Raw genomic sequence first — 25,796 nt, forward strand, 5'->3', positions numbered from 1 at the left:
CCTTGAAACCGATAACCACATTTCTTCCCATAGGACTGTATTGGCTGCTTTCTTGTGAAAATAGTTGTGTGTGGAGTTGGTTTTGTATGAGAACTTGAAAAACTACAAATATCTAAAAACTGCTTTACTTAGCTTTTCTCTAGGAAATGTCCAAGTGTGATATCTAGGCATATCATACGGAGTAGAAAAAGTAATCCATAAAGTAATCTGAAAAGTAATCTAACAGTAATTTCCACTGTATTCCAAGAATTTACAAACCAGTAACAAAATCTTTTTCATTCAGCTTGATTGTATTGTTCAATAATCCTTGAAAAGTACCATTTACGCTTACCTGTACCAGGCTTGCTTGGCTCTAGAAAATAAATATGACTAAATAATATTTTTTATACAAACAAAATGGTCTGAGTTCAGTCTTTGAATGTGTGACATCATTTGCTGCCTGAGTGTGTACACAAAATGCTTAACACTACCCTCTGATATAGCCTTACTGCTCGCCCACACTATCACAAATGGAGAGTAAGGTGCTATCTACTTTTACCTCTGCCTACCTTTGGGGTTCTACTGGACTCTGTGCACACTATACCTCATTGTGGTATAGTATATACAGAGCCAGCTTCCTACACAGTGTCCTTCTGCAATGAACTCCCCAACGAGGATGGTGGTTTGGATCTGGGTCCCAGGGATGTGGCCAGACACCTACAGGGTCTCCTCAGTTAAGTGGGGGAAGGTTGAGTGCAATACTTAATGCTTCCTTGTAACGGTATGGGCCACACGACTTCACAGTTCACTGGCAGCAGATGGACCCTGACAGCACTCTTAATACTGGCAGCCCCTTCTGGCATACGGAGTTGTCGTACTACCACCAAACAAGACATCAGCCCTCTCTGCATGGCAGTCTGTAACACTGTAGCCCCTCATGGAGTATGGGGTAATCAGTAAGGTACTGGACATGCTTCGGCCCTCGTTATACAGCAGTATCTTCCACTGCAGCCCCTCCTTGCATACGGTGGTCACTGCAGCGGTGCTGCACAAGCTTTACTCTCCCTGTATGACTCTCTGCTCATGGCTATCTCCACAGCAGCCCTCTCATGGCATACGGGGTGGCTAACTTGAATCTGCACATGGGTAATACCCCAATGGGTGCAGCAGCCATCTCCTCACACCTCACATAGGGAGGGCACTCGACAGAGGTCGTCACTGGATCTCACTACATCCATTGCTCTACTCTTCCTCACAGGGCACACTAGTCTTAGCAAGCAGGCAGGCGCTGGTGCTCAAGGCTCCAGAGCAGGTGATCTTGGTTTCCCAGGGTAATGACCACTCGCCCAGCAGGGAGACTAGGAAGCCTAGGCCCCCAGGCAGAAGTCTTGAAGAACTTCCCCTCCTCACACAGTCCATCTGACTGCTTGGCAGATAATATTTGTTTGGGTCTTAACCTCCCCTTCTTTACAGACACCAATTGCCATTTAGGGCCTAGGCCTCTGTAGTTTTATGTTGGTGTCCTGCTTCTTTTGAAGCACTCACTTCTCCTCTTTTTTTTGAAAGGCCATCTGCCAAAGCACGAGCATCTCCAAAGGGGAAGGTCCCTCAACACAGGCAATGGCAGTGACTAGAGTTCATACCTGGATGTCAGCCATAGTGATACATGCATCGAAAGGATTATCTTGGGCTTCAGGCCACTCTTTATGATTCCCTTATCAACCCTATCTCATTTCTGGGGTGTGTCCAGACCCCTTACTTGCGATCTCTCACTGAATCAAAGAGCACCCTTTTAAGTGTTTAGGAGGAGTCTCTCTCCCTTATCCAGTGTGTCCCACCCACCTAACAGGGATGCAGCAATACACAAATCTGTCTGGGGGATTTCTCTACCTTCTCATGTCTGGAACCCAGGGACCTCCATGTAATGTACCATTACAGGCACACCATCACTCACTGTATGTACACAGCACACACACTGTCCAGCACTGTTAACTCCATGTATTGTGCCACCCCAAGCACATATGCATTCAGCACACACATTCACTCTGCATGCGCTGCTCAGTAATGTTGATTTTCTGAATTGTGCCACTTGCAGGCACACATTCACCATGTGCAAGCTGACCAACTCTACACCCTTCATGTATTGTACTTCCCGCAGGTACACATACACCAAGTATATGCATTCACCATTCACCCACTGCACAGCACTACATCTCTCATGTAATGTACTCCTTGCAGGTATACATAGACCAAGTGCATGCACTCGCCATGCACGCACTGCAGACCACTATATCTCTCATGTAATGGAAACCTCGTAGGTATACATACACCCAGTACATGCATTCAACATACACACACTGCACAGCATCTAACTGATATAAGCCAAGGGGCAAGTTAAACACACATCAGCGGAACTTTAAAAACATGAGTGAGCCTGTAAACTTAAAGAGTTGAAATACAACCTTGTTCCTAGAAGTATCCTTTGTGCGCTCATCCATATGTTAACAGTGGTACCTCAGATTTCAAACTACAATACGCACAAGGAAACAAAGAGACAGGATGTGGGCTAACGGCTAGAGCGGTCAACCTCGAAGCTGGAGAACCAGATGGGAGTCTCGTTAGGGACGCTCAACATCCTGTGATTCTGGGCACATCACTTAATCTCCCCTGCCTAACAAAATGAATGTGTCAGTCTGTAACGCAACTGGTGCTCATGTGATACCTTCGGGTCAAGTTTGCACTATACAAAATTCCCCCAAACAGGCAAAATGTCCTGGTCAAGTAGTTTAAAGAACATAGCAATAGCTACTCAAGTGCATGTCATTTTAAATCTGGGCAGAATGAAAATAACGTATTTTATTCCAGATGTGCAAGCTAACTTTTTAATTAAGCTGCCAGCATCATATAACAACTAAATGGCCAGTAAAAGTCAGGGAGTTTCAGCAGAGTCCAAAGAGTGTACCTTTACCACAAAGGAATGGGGCAACTGAATTATTGTCTTTAAACAAATTACACTTTCTCTGGAGTTATCCAGAGAAAATGCAGAAATGACTGGACCACAGAGTAACTCTGAGAGCACACAATCAGTCGACTAGGACACCTTCAATACCTTTCATTGCCACAATCTCGGCCCTGTCATTGCTGCAGTCAACATATACACATAATTTGGCACAAAAAAATGTCCAGCCTACAGAACTCTATATAGTATCTCTGTATTGTCCAGAGTCCTGACGTCCATCATCCTTTTCGTTGTCTCATGAAAGAAGGCCCCAGTCTATTTTGCAAACATCTCTATTAATCCTCTGTGTAGTGGAAATGCAGATCTTCTGACTTCTATGACAATGTTTCTAAATGCTGATCCTGTTCATTTAAATCTTCCACTTCATCCTGGAGGCAGAAATGGCATGATAACATCCTACTTTTTACTCTACTCCAACATGTACCACCAAGCATAAATGCCAGATAACGAGGACGCCTGTGGCCGTGTCAATCAATGACCGTAAGAGCAGTTACCAGCCACCTCCTTCAGTAGGAGTATCAGAGTATCAAAAGCTATCCTATAAAAGTGCATGAAAATAGGTCACTGCAAATTTGTAGTGGTACAAGCCAGCACAATCCTTCATTAACAACATTATTTCTATAAAATTATACATTTTTTATGAGAGACCGACATTACCTTTTTCACGGCTTCCTCCACAGTTGTACTTTGAAGGCAAACATGTTCATCAAGAAATAAAGTTCTAATAATCTCGAGAATTCTCTCACAGCAGCCGTCCGATAAACAGGGTGTCTTGAGCATTTCAGTCATAGTCTACAACATGAATTGGACAAGAAGGTGAATGTTTTATCATGCACTAAACCAACATAAAAGCATCAATCACTTCTGCAAGTCAACTTCAAAATTCACATATTTCTATCTTTTGTTAATTATAGGCCGCCTAAAATGTTCAGCCAAAAGAAACAGTAAATAAACACCTATCTAGGCTTAGGATTTATCAATTAAACTCAGTACAAATATCTAGAGTAGGGTGAGTAAATTCATTGGTGCCAGTTAACTCTCGTCCTAAACGTTTTCAACCTTCAGCAGGCAACTGAATTACAAACTGGCAACTGGGTTTGCCACTGCAGTGCCCAGAGCATGATATGGTGTTTAAATATTCATCATTTTGTATATTTTATCTTATTGTTCACCTCATTCATCAACTTAAATCCCTGATGCTGGTGAAAAAGCAAAACTGGCATCCTTTCTGTATGTTTCTCCAGGTAAAATTGCCTGTATTCCTTTTAAATAAGTAAAGGAACATTTTTGATGATCTCAACAAGTTAATTTCTTTCTTTAGAGGCAGTGCTGGGCTCTTCCAAGCTATGGTAGAACAGTGGTCTGTAAGTTAGCTGGTTTAATGTGCAGCAAAGGCTGGTACGTGACCTACACTTCAGACAACAATCACTTTGTAGTCACACAATCCAAGTGGTGGTACTAAGGGGCACATACAACGGAGTGTGATGAGTAAATTTAGCTAATAAGCAGGGTAATTAAATCACAACATTATTAAAGCTTTTATTCCACATCATTATAAAGGAAACCAAAGAGTTGTGCTAGTCTGTCTGGGAAATCATAAAAACATTTGGCGGTGTATGATGGCGGAGAAGACTATGTACGCTAGATGGGGGTGCCCCAAGAAGTGGGCACAGATTTGGGATATGTGGAATGTATATCGAGTTAATTTGTACCAGAGCCCGAGAGTGGGGATGCAGAGGAGAATAAATAGAATTGAGGACTCCCCGTAATAGTAACTGGAGAAGTACAGAAGCCACAGTATTGGATGGTGAACACAGAGATATACCCAGCAATGTAAAATGTGTCAAATGTATAAATGACACAGAGCTTTGAAAAATGTATAAACGTTTTTGTCTCCTGTCAATTTAATAAAAAGATTTATTTTTTAAAAACATGCAGCATACAAAACTGACTGAAAGATCCTGTAATTTTAAATCTCTGCTTGCATGCACACTACGTTGTTCAAAGTATATATGCAATGAAGCGCGAAAATGGTTTAACTACAAATATTTCTAGGCCTCTTCTGCATTTAAAATGCATTTCATTACACGCAGTATGGATTCCAAACAGAGCTGCTGCTTGAGTGTACACAGGAAAGAATATGTATTTGTTATTATAGTCTATATAGAATGCTGCAAATGCTTGTCTCTGGTAATGGAAATATTACTAATTTAATTACAGTGTCTGGGGGTGTGGCGTGGTTATAAGCCTTTCCGTAAGCTTTCCCTTATAAATGAAGACGATCTGTACAGTAGGCTCTATGCAAGAATAAATATTAGGGGTTTCTAGATAAGAGAAGCCCGTGTTAAACGATTGGATTACAAAGACAACATTGCTGTCCATGATGTTGAGCCTGGGGTTTGTCTTCCTTTCAATTTATACAGAAAGGAGGACTGTTATAAATTATAATTGTGTAGCAAAAACTGGGAGAAGACGGAGTAGTTTCCGATACAAGCAATTACCTTCCTAGCATAATAACTGATAAGAGGGTTAGCATGGAATATTAAGGCTAGTAAACAGCAACACACGTTTTCTGATAGGTTCATTAATACGAGTCAATTACAGTATCATAGATTTACACATGGTCTCAAACTGTTATCTGGAGGCAAGAGGACTCTGCAAACATGACACTCCACAGACGAATCAATATGGTTATTCTTCTTTGGTCATCCTTCTAGTCTATTTAACTGAATTATTAGTTAAATAACTGGACACCCTGCTGATGAGGCTCGGGGGCCATAGGACTAAAATAAAGATAAAATAAGTTTCCATTTATTTTAAATTACAAACATTCACTCCTAAAACAGATTGCTAATTGGGTGATGCATCTGAATAAAGTGAATAAACGTAGGCTATCCTTCACAAGTACGCCTCTGTGCAGGGAAATAAAAGTTATGAACCTGAAAAAGGTTACAAGATTTCAGTATTTATTTGAACTGTTAGCATGATGTAAGGATAAGTTACTTACCTGTAATCCTAGTTCTCTTCCAGGGGTATCCTCATCAAAGTCATAAGCACTGAATATTCCCGCCCATGTGCGGGGACCCCGGAAATAATAAAAATATATATGAAAAACACATATATATATACAGCTCTGTATATGTATAAACATATATTATTTTTTCCAAGCAAATGCAGCCCCCATAGTAGGCTAGACAATGTAGACATAAATATCCAATAACACACCATAGGTATAATAATACACCTAAATCTCTTTCTTTTTATGAGATAAAAACTCATGAGAAAGAAAAGAAAACGCTGTGCAAAACACAGATCCATAAAACATTGTCAGCCTGCAGGCTGCATTGCAATACAATACCTTAGAGACTGAAAAGCCTTGTACAGGTAAAAACTGGCACCGTGCCTTTAAGGCAGCCCTGATTCCAATATCCCATCATGCCTCAGGGGTGACAGTTGGGTCAGTTGTTCTTTGCGGGACCGTAGTCCTAAACACAAAGATGTACTTCTTCCATATTTAATAATACAGTCCTCCCATTTGCCTGGGGAGGCGGGTGGGTTGCTTATGACTTTGATGAGGATACCCCTGGAAGAGAACTAGGATTACAGGTAAGTAACGAGACGCCTACGGGTATTCGTTCGCGCTTAACAAATGTCAGAAAGTGGGACATTATTGAGAAACGCAGCAGTAGCCGCTTTCCCTCGTGTGGAATGTGCCTTAGGCAGAGGCCACAACGGTTTCTGAGCTAATTGGTAAGCTAATTTAATGCTTGACACAATCCATCTGGCAATGGAACGCTTAGATGCTGCAAAACCTGTACGGACAGCACCATAGTTCACAAACAGTTGGTCAGACTTTCCGACAGCCTTAGTTCTATCCAAGTAAAATTTGAGAACTCGTTTAACATCCAAAGAATGCAACGCCCTCTCAGCTGGCAAGGAGGGATTAGGAAAGAAAGTTGGTAGTGAGATAGACTGATTCACATGAAAATCGGACACCACCTTAGGTAAAAATGAAGGATGAGTTGTCATCACCACCCTATTAAGATGAAAAACTGTATAGGGTTCTTTTGAGCAGAGGGCCTGTATTTCACTCACCCTACGTGCTGAGGTGATAGCTACCAAGAAGGCTGCTTTCCACGTAAGGTGCTGTAATGTAGCCTTATGTATGGGTTCGAAAGGTGGACGCCTAAGCTTTGAAAGAACCAGATTCAGCTCCCAAGGAGGCGAGGGAGGCCTCACTGGGGGGTAAACCTTCTTGAGCCCTTGCAAAAAATCTTTTACCACTTGAATCTTAAAGAATGATAGTTGAGAGGGAGAGCGCCTATAGGCCGTAATGGCTGCCAGGTGCACTTTGATGGAGGAGAATTTCAACCCCACCCTGGCTAAGTGAAGCAGATAGGGTAATATCACTTCCTCTTGACATTTAGTAGGATTATGATGATTTTGAATACACCAACAATAAAATCTCTTCCACTTACAGAAGTAGGAGTGTCTCGTAGAAGGCCTCCTAGCTTCCTTCAATATGGTCATACATTCCTGGGGAAGGTTTAAATGGCCATACTGGAGGACTTCAGGAGCCATGCTGTTAAGCTCAGCGAGGGAAGGTAAATCCTCCCCTGCATCTTGGTTAACAAGTCCGGCCTGCACTGCAGACGCTTGTGCGGCCGGATCGAAAGGTGAAGGAGATCTGGGTACCACCACTGCCTCGGCCAGTCCGGTGCTACTAGGATCATCTTGGTGGTCGAGCGTTGCAGCTTGGTCACCACTTTCGGGATTAGCGGGAGAGGAGGAAAGGCGTACACAAATGTCATTGACCAGTCGATCAAAAGGGCATTCCCCAGAGACTCTGGTCGATAGTACCTTGAGGCGAAGCCTCTGCATTTTGTGTTGTTTTCGTCTGCGAAGAGGTCTACCTGCGGACGGCCCCACTCCTCGAAAATGTCCTCTAGCACTTCGTCGTTGAGAACCCAGTCCTCTGGGTCTTGAAAATGTCGACTGAGTGAGTCCGCTTGATCGTTGAGCTCGCCTGGCAGGTGCACCGCCGTTATGGAAATGTTCCTTGCCAGGATCCAGTGCCACAGGGATTGAGCCTCCAGCAAGAGCGTCCTGGAACGAGTACCCCCCTGCTTGTTCAGGTAGTACATCGTGGTGGTATTGTCCGTTTGTACTAGAATGGCACTCGTTCTGATTGAGGGCAGGAACGCTTTGAGGGCTAGGTGGACTGCCCTGAGCTCCAGCATGTTGATGTGATACAGCTGTTCGCTGCTGGACCAAAGCCCCTGAGTCTGCAGGGGTCCCAAGTGCGCACCCCAACCCTGCAGCGATGCATCGGTGATCAACGTCTGTGATGGGGGTTCTTGATAAAAAGGAATCCCCACCTGAAGATTGAGTGGTTTTAACCACCACTTGATTGACTGCCTGGTCGCAGATGAAAGACAGGCTTTTTCCTCCCACAGGGAATTCTTTTGGTTCCATTTGTCCTCCAGATCTTGTTGGAGAGGACGCATCCGCAATCTGGCGTTGGGCACTATGAATATGCAAGATGCCATGGCCCCTAGCAGAGATGATATCTGCCGCGCTGTAGACAGACTGTTGGCTATAATCTGCCTGCCTTTCTGGGCAAGGGATAATCGTCTCTCCTCCGAAGGAAACACTTTTCCTACTGCGGAGTCTATAATTGCTCCTAGGTAGTGAATCCTCTGCGTTGGTGCGAAGGTGGATTTCTTGTAGTTCACCCTGAGTCCCAATCGGTGGCACAAATTCAGGCAGCGTGTCAGCTGTGAGTTTACATTCTGAGGCGATGGACCTTTGAGTAACCAATCGTCTAGATAGGGATAGACGAAGACTCCTGCTCGCCTCAGTGCGGCTGCTACTACCGCCATGCACTTTGTAAACACTCGAGGAGCTGATTTCAGGCCAAATGGTAGAACCTTGAATTGGTAGTGAGAGGTCCCCACTACGAATCTTAGAAATTACCGATGACTCTGGAAGATGGGAACATGAAAGTACGCGTCTTGCAGGTCCAGCGAGCACATCCAATCGCCTCGACGGAGATGTGGATATATTTGGTGGAGCGCAAGCATGCGAAACTTTTCCCTTCTGATATGCTGGTTGAGTGTTCGTAAGTCCAAGATGGGCCGGAACTCTGCTTTTGTATTTCTCTTTTGAATTAGAAAATATCTGGAGTAGACTCCTTTCCCTCTCTGCGCCCTGGGAACTCTTTCTATTGCTGATTTGAGCAGAAGGGTCGCCACTTCTTCTCTTAGCATCCTGAGTTGATGAGATGAATGTACAGGGTGGATCGAGGGAGGGGGACTCCGGAAACGAAGCGAGTATCCATGTCGCAGTATATTTAGAACCCACTTGTCTTTGGTTATGGATTGCCACTCTCGAAGATGTTGTGCAATACTTCCTCCCACCGGAGCGGTGGACGGCATTGGAAGAAGCGATCGCTCATTGCTTTCCTTGAGCCTTGTTTCCGCCGCTGGATTGACGGTTATTTCCACGTCCCCTAGATGATCTGCGGGACTGAAATTGCTGCTTTTTCTGCCCTTGCTGGTCTTGATTTTTCTGCCAGTGAGGGGTTTGAACCCTCTGTTGGAAGCTACGCCTATCGGTTCCCCTACGACTGAATTCTTTTAGTTTCTCTAGCCCCATGGCTTTCATGGTATCGAGCTCGGATTTCATGTGAGCCATCTCTTCATCCGTATGTGAACCAAAAAGCGAGCTCCCAGAGAAAGGCAGATTCAAAATTCTTGCTTGTGCTTCAGGCTTCAGAGCCGTTAGCCTTAGCCAAGATGATCTTCTGGCGGAAATCCCATGAGCATAACAGTGCGCTGCCAGCGTTGCTCCATCCGCTGCTGCACTTATCACCTGATTTGAGACTAGACTGCCCTCTCCTCAAAGTCCTTTCTATCTTCAGGAGGAACTTTTTCTATAAATCTTTGAAGAGAGTCCCAGAGTGATCTGTCGTAGCGCCCCAAAAGCGCTGAGGCACTGGTCACTTTTATGCTGGAGGCCACCGACCCACATACTCTTCTCCCCCAAGAGTCTTGTGTCTTGCTTTCCTTATCCGGCGGCACTGTGGATGACAAAGCCACTGAGTGAGTTTTTCTGGCTGCAGCAGTGATCACAGAGTCCGGTAAAGGGTCCGCCCTGAGAAAAAGAGGATCCTCCGGGGCTGGACGATATTTCTTAAGTATTCGTGCCGGAGTTGATTTGATAGTAGCCGGCGTGAGGAAGATATCCATGACTGGTTTCAGCAACCCAGGAACCAGAGGCAACAGTGGACGAGACGCCGATCGTTCGTGAAGGGTCTCAAAGATAACAGAGGAAGTGGTTTCCTGAACAGGCATTGGAATGTTCAATTTTGCCGCTCCTCTGCACAAAACATCTTGGAAGGTGCTAATGTCATCCACTGGCGAAACTCTAGATGGTGGCGTATCTGTGAGTGTGGGTGAATAATCTCTTCTGGATGACTGGCTTGACGAAGAGGATGTAGGAGACATACGTCGTCTTCTCTCCGATCCCACCGACTCTCTCCTGCGAGAGGTGGACCTGGATCGTCTCCTGGGCGAACGTGAGCGCCGTTGATATTCTCTTCCTCGAGAATGGGAACTTGCTGGTCTTAACGGTTGAGCCAGATTCCTCAACCTTGCTAAGGAAATACTAACAGCCTGTGCCATAGAAGTTTCCTGAGGCAGTACTCTGGTGGGGCTGTGACTCCGAGTATGAACCTCCTCCTGTCTTAATGGTCGGCTCTTTTCTACTGGAGGAGCTGGGTCTGGCGATCCGGATCTTGAAATAGACAAAGGGGATCCTGAGCCTTCTGAGGCTGAAGGTGAAATTGAAATAGGCAGAGATGAACCATGTTCCGATGTGGTATAAATCAGTCTATGTGGAGATTTGCGCCTCGACACTGGTCTGAACGTCAAACGAATTTGTGACGTTTCGCAGTACTCCCCTGCTGAGGACTGTCTCGACGGTGATACGCCTATCACCGGAGATCTGGACTTCGACGCCGAGTGGATAAGCGGCGATGTGTCCTGCCTCGACGTCGAGAGCACTGTCGTCGACTGAGGACTTGTCCTGGACGGAGGCCTAGAACCCAACGGGGAACTTCGCCTCGACGTCAGTATCTTCTCCGACGTTTTGGAGGCCTTTGACGACGGAGGCATATGCCTCGACGTCGATCCCGACGGAGGCACCTGCCTCGACGTCGATCCCGACGGAGGCACCTGCCTCGACGTCGATCCCGACAGAGGCACCTGCCTCGACGTCGATCCCGACAGAGGCACCTGCCTCGACGTCGATCCCGACAGAGGCACCTGCCTCGACGTCGATCCCGACAGAGGCACCTGCCTCGACGTCGATCCCGACAGAGGCACCTGCCTCGACGTCGATCCCGACAGAGGCACCTGCCTCGACGTCGATCCCGACAGAGGCACCTGCCTCGACGTCGATCCCGACAGAGGCACCTGCCTCGACGTCGATCCCGACAGAGGCACCTGCCTCGACGTCGATCCCGACAGAGGCACCTGCCTCGACGTCGATCCCGACAGAGGCACCTGCCTCGACGTCGATCCCGACAGAGGCACCTGCCTCGACGTCGAGTGTTCCGAAGATGATCCTCGTCTTGACGTCGGTAATGCTTTCGCCAGCGATTCAGGTGTTGACGTTGAAGATCTTTCCTGATCTTTTGACAACGATCTTTGCCTCGACGTCGCTGTAGATTTCGACGCCGAACGCCTGTGTTCATCTTGGGGCGTCGACTTTTGCCTTGATGTCGATTTTGACGTCGATCGACTATGTCTATCCTTCGATGTCGATCTCTGTTTTCTTGACGTCGAACGATGCTGTCTCTCCTTCGACGTCGATCACTGTTTTCTTGACCTCGAACGAGGATGTCTCTCCTTCGACGCCGATCGATGTTTTCTTGACGTCGAAGTTGCCGACGACGAACGAAAGCGCTTCGCCGCCGGATCGAGTGTCGACGTAGATTTTCTCTTTGAAGCATGACTCTCCCTGGACTCCTCACCTCTCAACGACGATCCCGCCGCTGGAGTCTTCGACGCCGAGCCCGACGCCGATGGAGAACATACAGGGATCAGCTGCTTCGACGTCGACCGTTCAGAAAGGCCATAAAGCCTGATTCTTTCTCTTTCTTTCAAAGTCCTCTTTGAAAGATCCTTGCAGTGACGACAGGACGCAGGAGAGTGTGAATCCGGTAGACAGACGATACACACATCGTGTGTGTCTGAAGAAGCCTTCTTTTTGACACAGGATGGACAGGGCATGAACAGAGAAGGCATTTTTCTGACAGAAAAAAGTTCTTGAATCTTGTCAGAAAACACAGGAAAACTGCTTCCCCAACAGGATATATTAAGACGAAGCAAAAAAGCCACTAGAAAAGTAACAATTCTTGACTAGAAAGTCAAAAATGAAGAGAGCTGAATTCCAGGGTCCTGACTGAAGGAGCCAGAAAGAACAACTGACCCAACTGTCACCCCTGAGGCATGATGGGATATTGGAAACAGGGCTGCCTTAAAGGCACGGTGCCAGTTTTTACCTGTACAAGGCTTTTCAGTCTCTATGGTATTGTATTGCAATGCAGGCTGACAATGTTTTATGGATCTGTGTTTTGCACAGCGTTTTCTTTTCTTTATCATGAGTTTTTATCTCATAAAAAAAAAAAGAAAGATTTAGGTGTATTATTATACCTATGGTGTGTTATTGGATATTTATATCTACATTGTCTAGCCTACTATGGGGGCTGCATTTGCTTGGAAAAAATAATATATGTTTATACATATACAGAGCTGTATATATGTATGTTTTTCATATATATTTTTATTATTTCCGGGGTCCCCGCACATGGGCGGGAATATTCAGTGCTTATGACTATTGATGAGGATCCCCTAGAAGAGAACTTACCATGTCAGCTCTCTTACCAAGTGGATTTGTCATTTTTTTCCAAACACACCCTTCCATTCACATCTAATAATCTGTCTGTAGATGGCTTCCTGACAACCTTTAGATTTGACCATGAACTTTCACAGCATCAGGCTACTGAATACCACCAACTTGACCACTCACCTTTTTTTCTTAATCTAAAAACGCCAGCTAGCATCCAATCCGTGCAGGAACAGGTTCAAAAGCATTTGCATGGTCTACAAATTGCTAGAAAAACTTGCACCCATTTGACTCTACAGTACGATTCGTCCTTGCAGGTATAAAAGAAACCTACTCTCTCTGCCCACAACCTCATCTTAGCTGTTCTCCTCTCAACATGTGAGCTAAGTGGGGATATTTGATAGGATATGACCCCAAAACTGTGTAACCTGCTTCCTGTGCATAAAATAACTCTTCCCCTTCCTTTTAGCATTAGAAACCCTGAAAACACTTCTCCTGTGTTCGTGTTTACATTCTTGTTCTTTGTGTACTCATATGGGAATGCAACTAGACATTATTTGATATGGGCATTTGGCACTTAAAATAAAAATACCTGTAAATTTTCCACAGACATTTTTTAAAATCCCAAAATGTCTGTTAAATGAAGTACATCTAGAACATCTATTTAGTTGCCACAATGAAGATTTACATAAAACTAGCTCATTCCTGGCAGCCTTTTATTTTGACTCCCATATTATTCAGACTAGTTGTGTCACAGTTATATGGGTGCATTACTATGCAAGTACATCCACGACTCACCTGACAAACATCTTTTGGTTTTGGAATCTTGGACCCTTCTTCATGTTCTACAAGAAGAAGATACACTTGTAAGACTCTTTCAATTTGATCAGAGCATTCTAACTTGTTGCTTGGTGTCATTTTCTCACAAAGTCTTAGAAGAGATTCCTAGAAGAAAGAGATTAGACATGAGTTAATCAATGCGTGTGAAGAGTTCTTCTGCTTCAAAGAAACACAGCACTATATAGGCCTTGGCTACTGTCATGCTTGTGGGGTGGCAGTCAAGACATGTGCCCTAATCTCTCAACTTGCCACCACGCGGCCTGCCCTACAGTAAAGCTTGCTAAGCAAAAGACATATTTATAGTGTTTGTTTGACTTTGTTTGTGCAGAGAAAACACACTTGCAAGGTGTGAGTTTGTTTTCTATGGAAAAAAAGTAAATGGCTGAGATAAGGGATCTTTTTTCCATACATGCAGGGCCCTTTAAGATGCAATATTTTAATTTAAAATGTGTCCTGAATGGTGTAAACGTACAGGGAAAATGAGTGACAATTGTTCTGTCCTCAATCCGAAGATATAATCAAGTTGGAGCGAGACAAGTCTGTATTGCCCTGTTCTACACTGCAAGACAATGGAAAATCTAATAAAGGAATTTCAGACTACAACCCAATGCCCTAATCTTTAATCCATATGTGCTGAAAGTCTAAATGAGATTAGTACACAGACATCAAGAGTGTGCCGCAGTGCCCCCTCAACCTTTAATATATGTGAATAGTAATTTTACCTACTGTTGTCTTCCTCCTTTTAAAACATGCATTAAATAGTAATGTTCCCAAAGAAATCTCAAGTGGGGGGAGACGGGTTGGGGGTGATTCTGAGTGTGTGTTCTTTCCAAAATATCAGGATGTATTTATTTATTATAAGTATTTACATATTGTGAACCCAACCCAAACTTGATGATGATTACTTTATAATCCACTATAGCTATGTATGCAGTATGTGCAGGTTAGAGAAGCATTGAGAGAGATCAAGGTACTGGAGTAAGACGAGATTCCTATCAATTTATTCAGAGAACAAGTATTGGGAAAAGAACATTTTAGTTCTTTCCTGAAAAATACATGAACATGGGAGTCAGAAACTCCCAAATTTAAAAAAGAAAAAAGGCTTCAGGCATTTCTGGCCATAGAGGTTAATCCAGTGTTATTATTTGGCTTTAGTTAACAGCAGTGTTGACCAAGAGTCACTTGGGCTTTTTATTAGCAGTGAGCAAGTGTGCTATACATCGCACTATACTACATATCTCTAGGTGCTAAGAACAAAATTACACTAACATTGTGATCTAGCTAGAGTTTACCCAGCATGTTTTTTCATAATGCTTAGTTACAAGGCATTCCCATAGTCCAGTGAATTATTCTCAGAGTCAATAACGAGAGTGCATGCTGATTGAATCATGTGTTTTTTTTCTTTAAATAGGAAAGAAGATAAAGTATGGTTTCTAATCAAATAAACCTGATTAATCATGGATACTAGATTATCCACATAAATTCAGACATTTCTTACTTGGTTGGCCATCACTTGTCTAGATCAAGAAGGGAGGCTTATGTTCCACCAGAATGGCATTTTTATTCATTGCCTTAGTTCCATAACCGAGCACTTATGTTTTTACAGTATTGCTCTAAATAACTCGGTACTAACTGTTGCTTTTGTAAAGAAATATGAGGTAGAAATTCTCAAAAGCCTGGTAATTATCAATATAAAGTTTCGAAATTCCACATTGACTAATAATCATAAGAATATTAGATCTCAGACAGTAAAGTCAGTAAAAACAGAACAGTGATATATATATACGCGCGCACACACACACACACACTGAAAACAACAAAGGTTACATGGATGTTAGGAAATATCATGAAAAAAAGCTTCGAAATTGACTTGGAAAAGCAAAGGTTACAAGGACGTTCTAGTTAGGCTCAGATTTCACTCACAAAAACACAGAAATTCAGCAGTTATACTTCGCTGAGATAATTCTAACTTACTCCCTGGGACATAGCAGGAGCCTGCCGGGGGGGGGGGGGGGGGGGGGGGGGGGGGCTGGCAATGTCCCCACTGCCGTATCTGGCCGCCTCCCAGTTTTAATTATATAATAGACCCCGGGGACCTGGCGGTCCCAGGGGGTCCACACATCCCCCCCCCCCCCAAAACAACTTTTAAATTAGCCCCGGGGAGGTAGTGGCCCCCTGGGTTTCAACCCGCCATAAGAAAGAAGGGGATCTGTACGGCCCCCATCCAAATTTAAAATAATGCCCCAGGGAGGTGGTGGTCCCTGGGGCTTAAAAGAGCCTGAGGAGGGGGGCCCCGTGTTACCCCCTCCTGATTTTAATCCTGTGTGCCCCCGGAACCTGGCCCACCTGGGGACTAAATAGCAGAGAAGCTCAGGAACCCATACTTCTATTATTTAGATTTTTCGGCAGGTGCTGCAGATCCAACGCAACTCCTGCTGGAAAATAAAAAACCTAGCAGTTTCCTTTTTTTTTTAAAAAAACATTTGTTTGTGATTTTGTTTGTGGGACTCGGTTGAAGCAGAGTCCCAAGATGGCTGCCAACACTTCTTGACTGAGGTTTTTTAGGTTTTAAAATTGAATGGCATTGTCATTTACAATGCCAATTGCTCAAATTCTGGCTAATGCGGGACCTATTGCATTGCAAATGCTTGTTTTCATTGGCTGGGGAAGTCGAAGAATGATGGGGGCAGAGGAGGGGGAAGAGCTTTTTATTTGAGTTGAGGGAAGTCAACTGCATTAGACTACCGGGTTGGTTTATCAGATCCAGAATTTGCAGATTCGATAATTCCAGGACCAGAGAAACCTCAAACCTCGGGTGTATTTCTCTCTTGGCAACTCGTCACAAGGGCCAAAGTAAACTACTCTACGCAAGACATCACAGGGAGTGAAACATTTCTAGCACACGACTCAAGGATGGTTAATACACCCGCTGTGCAGAAACTGAACATCAAAAACTTATTTAGGAGCACTGGCTGAAAATCCCCTTCTTATATAGTGCAACTGCCAGCGAGTGGCGTTACCATGCTATAGTTCTGTAACGGGTAAAGCTTCCCACCGCCTGAATGTCGTAGTCAATAATGTAGGTTAGCGCCATGTTCTCGTTTCGGACTAAAAGAAACACTCAGGATACAAATATCTCATGAATGGAAAACCAAAAAAAAAACTGGTGAGCAAAATCGTGAGGAGTAAATAGTTTAAAGGAACAATGACAATGCTGGAGCTAACTAATAAAGTATGGAAAGGGTTAAATTTAAAAGGTAAATGGAGAGGGTACGTTTAAATGAAAAGGCTGTAGGAATCCTCCCGGGTAAATTTAAAAACAAATACTCACTTTGCATTTTAAATAACAATCATTTGTAACACACAGACAACAGAGAGAGGACGTGAGAGCAAACCAAATGAGTAGCCTGATAAGACTTACGGCCTGATGACGGAGATAAACTATGCGGTCTGGGGATATTGTGAGGTCTGGCAGGGAGGGACCCAGAACAAAGACTCCGGAGGGAAGCTCTGCATAATTTAAGTGAACACGCTTGTCCTGTGCTGGTGCAGTGCTCAGGGAAACAGAGATAAACCCCTATAAACCTATTTGATAAATATGGAAAGACGATGTGGCATAACATGCAAAGCTGGGGACTTTGGAATTGTGGTGCGAGTCTCCAGGCACTCTGCGCCTTCCAAATATAAAATACAGACATGACGAGTATTAAAAGTTTTGTAAAACAATAGCGAAACCCTGCTATTTATTGGTGCCTTTGTATGATTAAAAGGGGACAGCAAGTGGATGCAGTGGCGCGTGAATACTTATGACAAATCAAAACAAGTGGCTGTGTTTTCAGGCGATCCTCGTAAGTTGTAGCAATTAACGAGGACCAGCTGAAAACAAACGTGCTAATTAAACACACACACACGTTTTACTCCTATCTACAGTCATAATATTGGGGAATGACTACCTTACCTGAGCCCCAGGGATGTTCGGGGTGACGGATCCTTCCTTTTTCTCCGGGCGGGAAGAGACAGGCACAGAGGAATGGGAGGCACACAGGGGGAGCACAGGGAGAGAGGCAGAGAGAGGGAGGGAGCCGGGAAAAACAGAGGAAAGAGGTACACGGGGAGCAAAGGGCAGAAAGAGGTACACGGGGAGCAAAGGGCAGAAAGAGAGAGAAAAGGGGCAGAGAGAGGGAGCCAGGGAGAACAAAAAGGAAATAAAAAACAAGCCCGGGAGATGTGTGCACGCACGCGCCCTAAAAGAAAAGGAAGAAAAGCACGCGAGTGGTGCGCGCGCGACGGCAAAAGTGAAAGCAGGCTGGCTAGTGGTGTGTGATGTGCACGCACCATCACGAGAGAGGAAAGCCAGATGGTGCCTCTGCTCGTCATTGTGCGTGTAACCGCACGCTCTATGCCAGCCAAAAAGTTGAGGTCGGCTCTTTAAACCCCACACACTAAATGTCTCGCCAGAGCAGCGAATGCGCTGGATCAGGCGAGACCTAAAAAGGTCGCTTTTGGACCAACAGCTACCCTTTCTGCCAAATTTGGTGTAAATCTTTTCAGCAATTCGGACTGTAGCTGTGTCTAAAGTCTCCATGGGAAATTGTATGAGTATTACGCGTTTTGGGCCCTCCCCTCCCTTTTTCTTGGCCCACACGTGACAGAGCTCGGCAAAACTTTCAAGACAGCAGCTGAAGCGGCAAACTAGTTTCGAAACTTTTGCGAGGATTCCTCAAATGGTGCCAAAGTTATTGGCAAAACAAAGTACGCTTTTCCTGCCACCTCCCCACACATGGCCAAAAGAAAGTGTTTGTTCACAGGGCCGGCAAACAATCACTCCCCACAGCATCTCCTGTCCTCCTTCCCACACCTTCTCCCTATATTTAAAGCACGTCTATCATCTTTCTTCACAAATCACAAATAATTTTAATCAAATGTATATTTCAATAATACACAGAATGCAATGTTTATTAATATTGATTACTTACAAAATATTTAATAAACTTTTATCAAAATACATGTTTGTGACTTTCTTTTTACATGATCATTATTACATTTTTTGGGTGAAATAGTTGAAAATACATAGCCAGAGACATAGTTTCTTTTTTTCTTTCTTTTTTTAAATGTCTCTTATTTATTTATTTTTTTTACATTTTTCAGACCAAAAAATACAATCATAAAAACAACTGCAGGAGGGCCTTGAATTATTTTTAATACATCTTCAAGCCCCATAAAATGCAGCCATAGTATCAGTCCCTCCAACCTGTAGAGCAAAATCTCCAGCCTGGGAAGTACTTTAAAAAAATAAGGCAAGTTATCCTGGAGTCACAGTTTCAATGACCCAGGAGACTTATTGGGTTTTTTCTAATGTTGTTTATGGGGCAGGGGGCTCCAGAAACTTGGTGGTACCCTTGACCCTTCTAGGGACATCACCAAAATTAAAAAGAAAATCTAAATAGCCTTCACAGTGCTTTATGGGTGTGCTCCGCTGTGAATGATAAATGATTGGCTATGGCTTGCTTATTTACTATTCACTTACAAAAAAAAAAAAAAAATGGGTGCCCCCGTTCCAGGCCTTAAAGCAGAATGTAATAATCCCTGTCAGTTATTATGTGACAGCAGGAGAGCCGCAATGCAGGTGGTTGCACGCAAGACAAAAGTCATTTTCGTGGTTGTTCCTCACCATTTGCTCTCAATCACACTCAAATGCAGTTGAACTTTTTATGCCTTGGGTTTCAGTGCAAAATTATACTAAATGAAAAAGTGTTCTTCCCCACCCCCAAGATTGGTTGGTGCTAAACCAACTCCCCCTCTATCTTCATTTATATAGAATTGTGTAAAATGAGACAGGGCTTCCAGAACTGTTGTAGTAGATCTTCTAATGAGAAATTCGACTTGGGCGGGCTCCAAATCTTCACTCACCAGAAGAGGAAAAACACCAGAGGTCTTTCAGGGGCCACCTCTCAGGATTTACACACGACTTCAGGAGGAGGGATCTGTCAGATAGCCCAAACATCACTGCAAGCATGCTCACACAGATCATTGCATTTAATCATAAAATAGGCCTTGTGCAATGACACTGAAAAACCACGTCAACATGTCTGTTTGCATACATTGAAATATTAAACTCAGATGCAATAGCTTTGCTAATGGTGATTTCAAATAGTACGGATAAGGAAATATCTGATTGAGTTATAACTCCATTTTTTTCTACAGTACAAGGCTGTATTAAGGGGTTTGTAGAGTGATGATAAATCTAAAGCTAAAAAAGAGAAAATGTCAGCGAGTTATGATATGTAACTGAATTTCTAGAGCACTACAATTCACAACCAAAAGAGTACCCCAGCAATCAAGCTAACACCGCAAAGGGAAGAGGAAAGGTTAATTTACTTATGGAAATCTTAAAATAACCAGGTTTTCTTAAAAATTTGAAAATTCGTACAAGAAAGCATCTCCATGGTCAATAAATTCCAGTAATGTGGGGCTAAGTAAGCAATGGAGGCATTATTTAGTTATCTAATTAAGGGAGAAGAATAAAATACATTGCATAATAGAACACCCCCATCCGGTGTTCAGCCACTCGAAAGTTAGTCATTTCACAATTGTGCACGTACAGTATTTTCAACAGAATACAACATTTGATGCTGGATAGCGGTGCTTATGAGTGAAAAAGAAGAAAGCAGCATAAGAGAAAGGTGCACAAACAGACTTGCATATCATCCTAGAAAGGGCAACGGTTATGATTCATAAATGGGATTGGGGGATAAACCAACCCTCTGGCACACAATAAATTAGTGGCAAGCATGGTAAGAAAATAAGTTACTTATACCTGTAACTACCGCTATCCAGTATTGGTATCTTTCATCCTTGAATCCTTCCCCGTCGAAGTGGGAGTCTCACAGTACCATAGTAAGCAGAAAGCTTTGCAGTATAGTCCATAATGACAACTGAAGTCGCCCTTATAACCTATCCAAGTCCTTTTTAAAAAAAAATTAAAGTACCAAACCTGACATAGCCAATAAGGTGACAGCACCCTCCATACAAAGGCTGAAGCCCTCAGATGATTTTTAAGCACAAGTGGCAAAGAACATCCCAAGCTATGAGGGGTGCCTCTATGGGGAGGAGGGTGGGTGGCATGTGAATCAATGAAATATCTCAATACTGGATAACTGTAGCTACAGGTAAGTAACTTATTGTCTTATCCAATATTGAAGTATCTTTCACATGCTTGAATCAGAATAGCAAGCAGTCTGCAACCGTATAACTATCCATACTTAAATACATACATAGTACGCTTGTGGATGGTTGGTAGCAATGTAACATCCTATGCATCAATCTGTGCACACATGACTACAACAATATAAACTATTAAAATGTATTAATCAGAGCAGAAATCACTTACAGTTTCGGAGGCTCACCTCAGTGGAATAAATGGTATGAAACTGCTTGTTCCACGGCAGTATCGCTTTTGTGGGCAGACTCCAAGCAGTAGTATACAACATTAAGTACCGAAGCGCACATTAGAAGTCCATACAGTGATGCTAAACCATGGCAAGAAAAGACTATTGAGTAAAAAACACATGTAGTCCATAGTATTTTTTTCTTCTTTTATGAATAGTATTTAATCCTTATGTACATCACACATCTTGTTACACATAGCACAAAAAGCGGCAGCTGACATGTGTTTCGTCCTTTGGACTATTTCAAGGCTAGATTGTTGTCTGCAAAAAGGAAAAGGCCGGACCTTGTTGCAAAAAAGTTGTTTGTATGTCGAGGGCACTGAGTTCAGCTATGAATATGCTTGTTTGAGCAGTCTTATATAGAAGCAAAGTATGTTCAGATTAAACGATGAAGCGTGTATGAAGATGACCAGACCTAAATCCAAGAACAGCATAAAGCGAGCAACTAAATAAACATAGCTGGCAAGTTGCTGCCAAAGTCCAAGGCCGAAAAAGCCTCCAAAATAGAAACAGCCTGAAAGGCTGTGATAAGCCAGCGTCTGGCCTAGTGTGCCATGGATGTGCATTTGTGTCAGCAGACCCACTTCTATATTTTGTTTAACTCCAAGCAGCAGTGTTGAGTGAATGTATGAGTACTCTTCCACGTTGCCACTTTGCAACTTCTGTTCAGCGGGATACTGGCAAACAAGGCTGCTGAAGTAGAAACTGCCTTTGTAGAATGAGCTTTTGGTTTAGCTGAGAGGGGTTTCCCAGCCTTGCAGTGACAGGACTGAATCATCCATCTGGCAGAGGTAGCTTTGGTGAATGCGGAATCTCTTTGAGGAAGGCCATAAGAGACGAATAGCTGATCAGATTTTCTCAATTGCTTAGTTCTTTGTAGATAGAATTTGAAACACCTTTTGATGTCCAAGGTGTGAAGAGACTGCTCAGCTGGCGATTTCGGATGTGGGAAAAAAATAAACGCAAAATGATAGGTTCATTGAGATGACATTGTGATGGCACCTTGGGGATAAACTTTGGGTTTGTACGCAGCATCACATACTCATCAGTAAAATGGAGGAAAGGCTCTTGAATAGTAAAGGCCTGAAGCGCACTAACTCTTTAGATTAAAGTGAGGGCGAGCAAGGGAGCAACTTTTCAAAGTGAAAAACTTGAGATTCGCCCTGTGAAAGGGTTCGTAGGCGACTTCATGTGTTGGGAGAGAAAAACAATGAGGGGCCATTCTACTGGGGGAGCTTTAACTGGAGGGAAGGTTCTAAATAAACCTTTCAGGAATTGTTTAATTATTGTGGAAAAAATGAGAGAAAGCGAATTAGAGGTACGCCTGAATCTAGATATTGCTGCTAGGTGGACCTTTATTGAAGAATATACCAAACCTGAATGAGCTAAAGATAATAGGTATGGAAGGACTTGTTCTGGTGATTATTCCCAGGGATGGATATTGGAACCTTTGCACCACAAGATTTAACACTTCAGCTTGTATGTTTTGTTAGTGGAGTCGGCTCTGGCTTTAGCCAGAATGTCTCTACAGTCTTGAGTTATTTACATTGCAGAACTCATGGAATCCAGGAGCCATGCATGCAATTGAAGAGATGCTGGCTCGGCATGGAGGATCTGGCCTTTGTTCTTTGTGAGAAGGTTGTGTTTCTTGGGAAGATGGACGGGATTGGTTTCTAACAGTAGGAGAAGCTTGGTGAACTGATGTTGTCTGGGCCACCGGGGAGCTAGGCGAATGAGGCGACATTTCTCCATCTTCAATTTGGTGAGACTCCTCGGAATCAGAGGGAAGGGAGGAAAACCATAAGCCTAAATCCCTGACAATCTAATTGAAAGGGCATTTCCGCATAAGCCTAGAAGCGGGTATCGACTGGTGTAAAGTTGGCATTTTGCGTTTTTGTTGGTTGAAAAGAGACCGAGTGCAGGTTTGCCCCATTGTGCGAAAATCCCATTCAAAATCTGTTGATATAGTTCCCACTTGTGGCAACTGTCCATGGTTCCGCTGAGCGGGTCTGATAATGCTTTGTTGACCCCTGGAACATGTAGCGCCTTCAGTTTGATTTGGTGCCTTTCGAACCACTTCAAGAGGGCTTGAGTCTCTTGAGAAAGAGAGCTCTCGTGCCGCCCTGCTTGTTGATATAGAGCATGCTGGTCGTCTTGTCTGTTTAAACCAGCACGGACGCTCCTCCAATACGTGGTAGGTAGGCTTGGAGAGTGAGAAAAATTGCCTTCAATTCCAGGTGGTTGATGTGGAGTGATTTGCTGGATTGAGACCATCTTTCCAGAACCCGGAGGTCCTGTAAATGACGTTGCCAGCTCTCTAGAGAGGCATCGGTGGTGATGATGTAATCTGGTATTGCAGTCAGAAATCTGAGAACTTGAGATAAGACAGTAGGGACCACCAAGCCAGCGTTTCTTGCATTCCAGAGGTGACATTTATCAAGACATTGAATGAGCCGGTCAACTGCACTCATTGCTGCAACTGAAGTTCTTCCTGCAGAGGTCTCATCTTTAGTCGAGCAAGTGGGACTACGTTTATGGCGGGGCACACCATGCCAAGGAGTGACTTGAACATCCGCACTGAAACTGACTTTCTATGTGAAATTCTTAATGCCAAGTTTGACAGCCACTGTTTTTCCAGAGATAGATAGGCTTTGTTGTTGATGGAATTGAGGTTAGCTATTAAGAAACTCCTTTTCAGACCCTCCAGCATTTTGAGATTCTGCGAGTCATGAAAAAATAACAATCAGCTGACAAGCGCGATGGCTGCAATATTTTCCATTTCTGCTGCAAAAAACGGTCTCCCGCAGGCATAAAAAAAATGGTGCCATTTTATTGGCTGTACGCGCATACGTCACTACATGTACAGCAATGTACAGCCGTAATAGCTGCCTGCCTCCTCCATTACAATGTTGAAGAAAGACTAGCGAGATAACGAAGTAGCACTTCACTGGCACATTCTGTGCGTGGATCATTTATTGGGACAACTAGACAAGCATTCTCTACAGGACTCGTCTGCTGCCACAGATTGTCGTCGGGCCCTAGTGACCCACCAATGGTTCGCAGATGCTGGCCAGCTCTTGCTCTCTATCTCGCAGGCTCGACTGCTTTGGCATTCACGTAACTGCAGGAAATAATGTGAACAATTAGGATCCCAGGTCGGGAGTACTGGGAAATGTCAGAGCCAGGACTATTAGGTCCCACCCATACTGTCAGCATGTTTCCTCAGAGTACACAAACACTTATCACTTCTGAACAGCAGAAGCACACCACACTGCTGTCACACTTAGTTTCACATTCAGATGCATCTTTGTATATGAGGAGAAAAACGGTTCTTGCCTTGCATTAAATTGCATTTCAGGGATTAGAGTAGTAAACTTCCTGGATGAGGTTAAGCATCAAACATTGTATCACTTCTCATCCCTAGCTCTCTTCTGGCATTAAACATGGATGCTCTGCACCCCGACTGAAATGGTGGGGATGAATCTTGTACACACACGCATTAAACCAAGGCTGTTTGCATCAGCTTTTTTAACCTGCATTTGCATGGCTTGATGTATGTGGGCAAACCTCCTCCACTGTTATATTGTGAACCTATGGTGAAATGCTTCTGCGAAGTCTTAATGCTATCTTAAGAAGTAAAGGAGTACCGGGCACTACAGTTGTCCTCCTATCCTTGCATAGCTACTACCTACGGTTGCACAAGCCGAAATAAGATTATCTGGGCTATCCTAAGCATGTTGTCACTTCAAGCCAAGGATCAGGACTACCAGTGGCTTTTTTGTGCTAAATATGCTACCTCGTATCAAGTAAATGTTGTTGGGGAGTATACAGTATACTTCCACTCCATTATCACCAGTGAACCATTATCACAGAAGGCTCTTGGCTCTGATGATAATTTCCAGTGCCAATACCCTACACTTTCCAGAACCAACTCCTTTGAGTTTTCCATGACCTCAATCTACCTTTCTGCTGACAGACCCAGTCTCTTATGTGCAATAGAACAGTACCTGTCAACTACAGGTGAAAAAGGTTTAAATCCGGATATTACCTATAATGCTGAAATTGGGAGATGACGAAACGGGCAGTTACCTCTGGGTTTGATCCTGGTTCTGAAGGATGATTATTGCGAGATATCTGTCCTGTCAGCACTACCTATAAAAGGGAGTTAGTGCACGCGACACAAGAGGAGGCTGTATGATTGCACCCAGGGAGTGAAGGGGAGGCGTGTGACTGCACCCAGGGAGCAAAGGGGGGCTGTGTGACTGCACCCTGGGAGCAAAGGGGGGCTGTGTGACTGCACCCAGGGAGCAAAGGGGGGCTGTGTGACTGCACCCAGGGAGCAAAGGGGGGCTGTGTGACTGCACCCAGGGAGCAAAGGGGGGCTGTGTGACTGCACCCAGGGAGCAAAGGGGGGCTGTGTGACTGCACCCAGGGAGCAAAGGGGGGCTGTGTGACTGCACCCAGGGAGCAAAGGGGGGCTGTGTGACTGCACCCAGGGAGCAAAGGGGGGCTGTGTGACTGCACCCAGGGAGCAAAGGGGGGCTGTGTGACTGCACCCAGGGAGCAAAGGGGGGCTGTGTGACTGCACCCAGGGAGCA

General features: G+C 44.1%; 1 protein-coding gene across 1 annotated transcript in view; it reads right to left on the bottom strand.

Annotated features, from left to right (window-relative positions):
• The window catches only part of UTP20 (UTP20 small subunit processome component), a 1,051,825-nt gene that overhangs the window by 848,857 nt on the left and 177,172 nt on the right, over window positions 1-25,796 (bottom strand). Inside the window, exons 9-10 of the mRNA XM_085653318.1 lie at window positions 13,709-13,855; window positions 3,656-3,790 (exon numbers count right to left, since the gene is read on the bottom strand). Of these exons, the coding sequence (XP_085509444.1) occupies window positions 3,656-3,790; window positions 13,709-13,855 (282 nt within the window). The remainder of the gene's footprint in view (window positions 1-3,655; window positions 3,791-13,708; window positions 13,856-25,796) is intronic.

Source organism: Triturus cristatus, chromosome 4_1 (assembly GCF_964204655.1).
Source record: "Triturus cristatus chromosome 4_1, aTriCri1.1, whole genome shotgun sequence".
NCBI classification, from domain to species: Eukaryota; Metazoa; Chordata; class Amphibia; order Caudata; family Salamandridae; genus Triturus; species Triturus cristatus.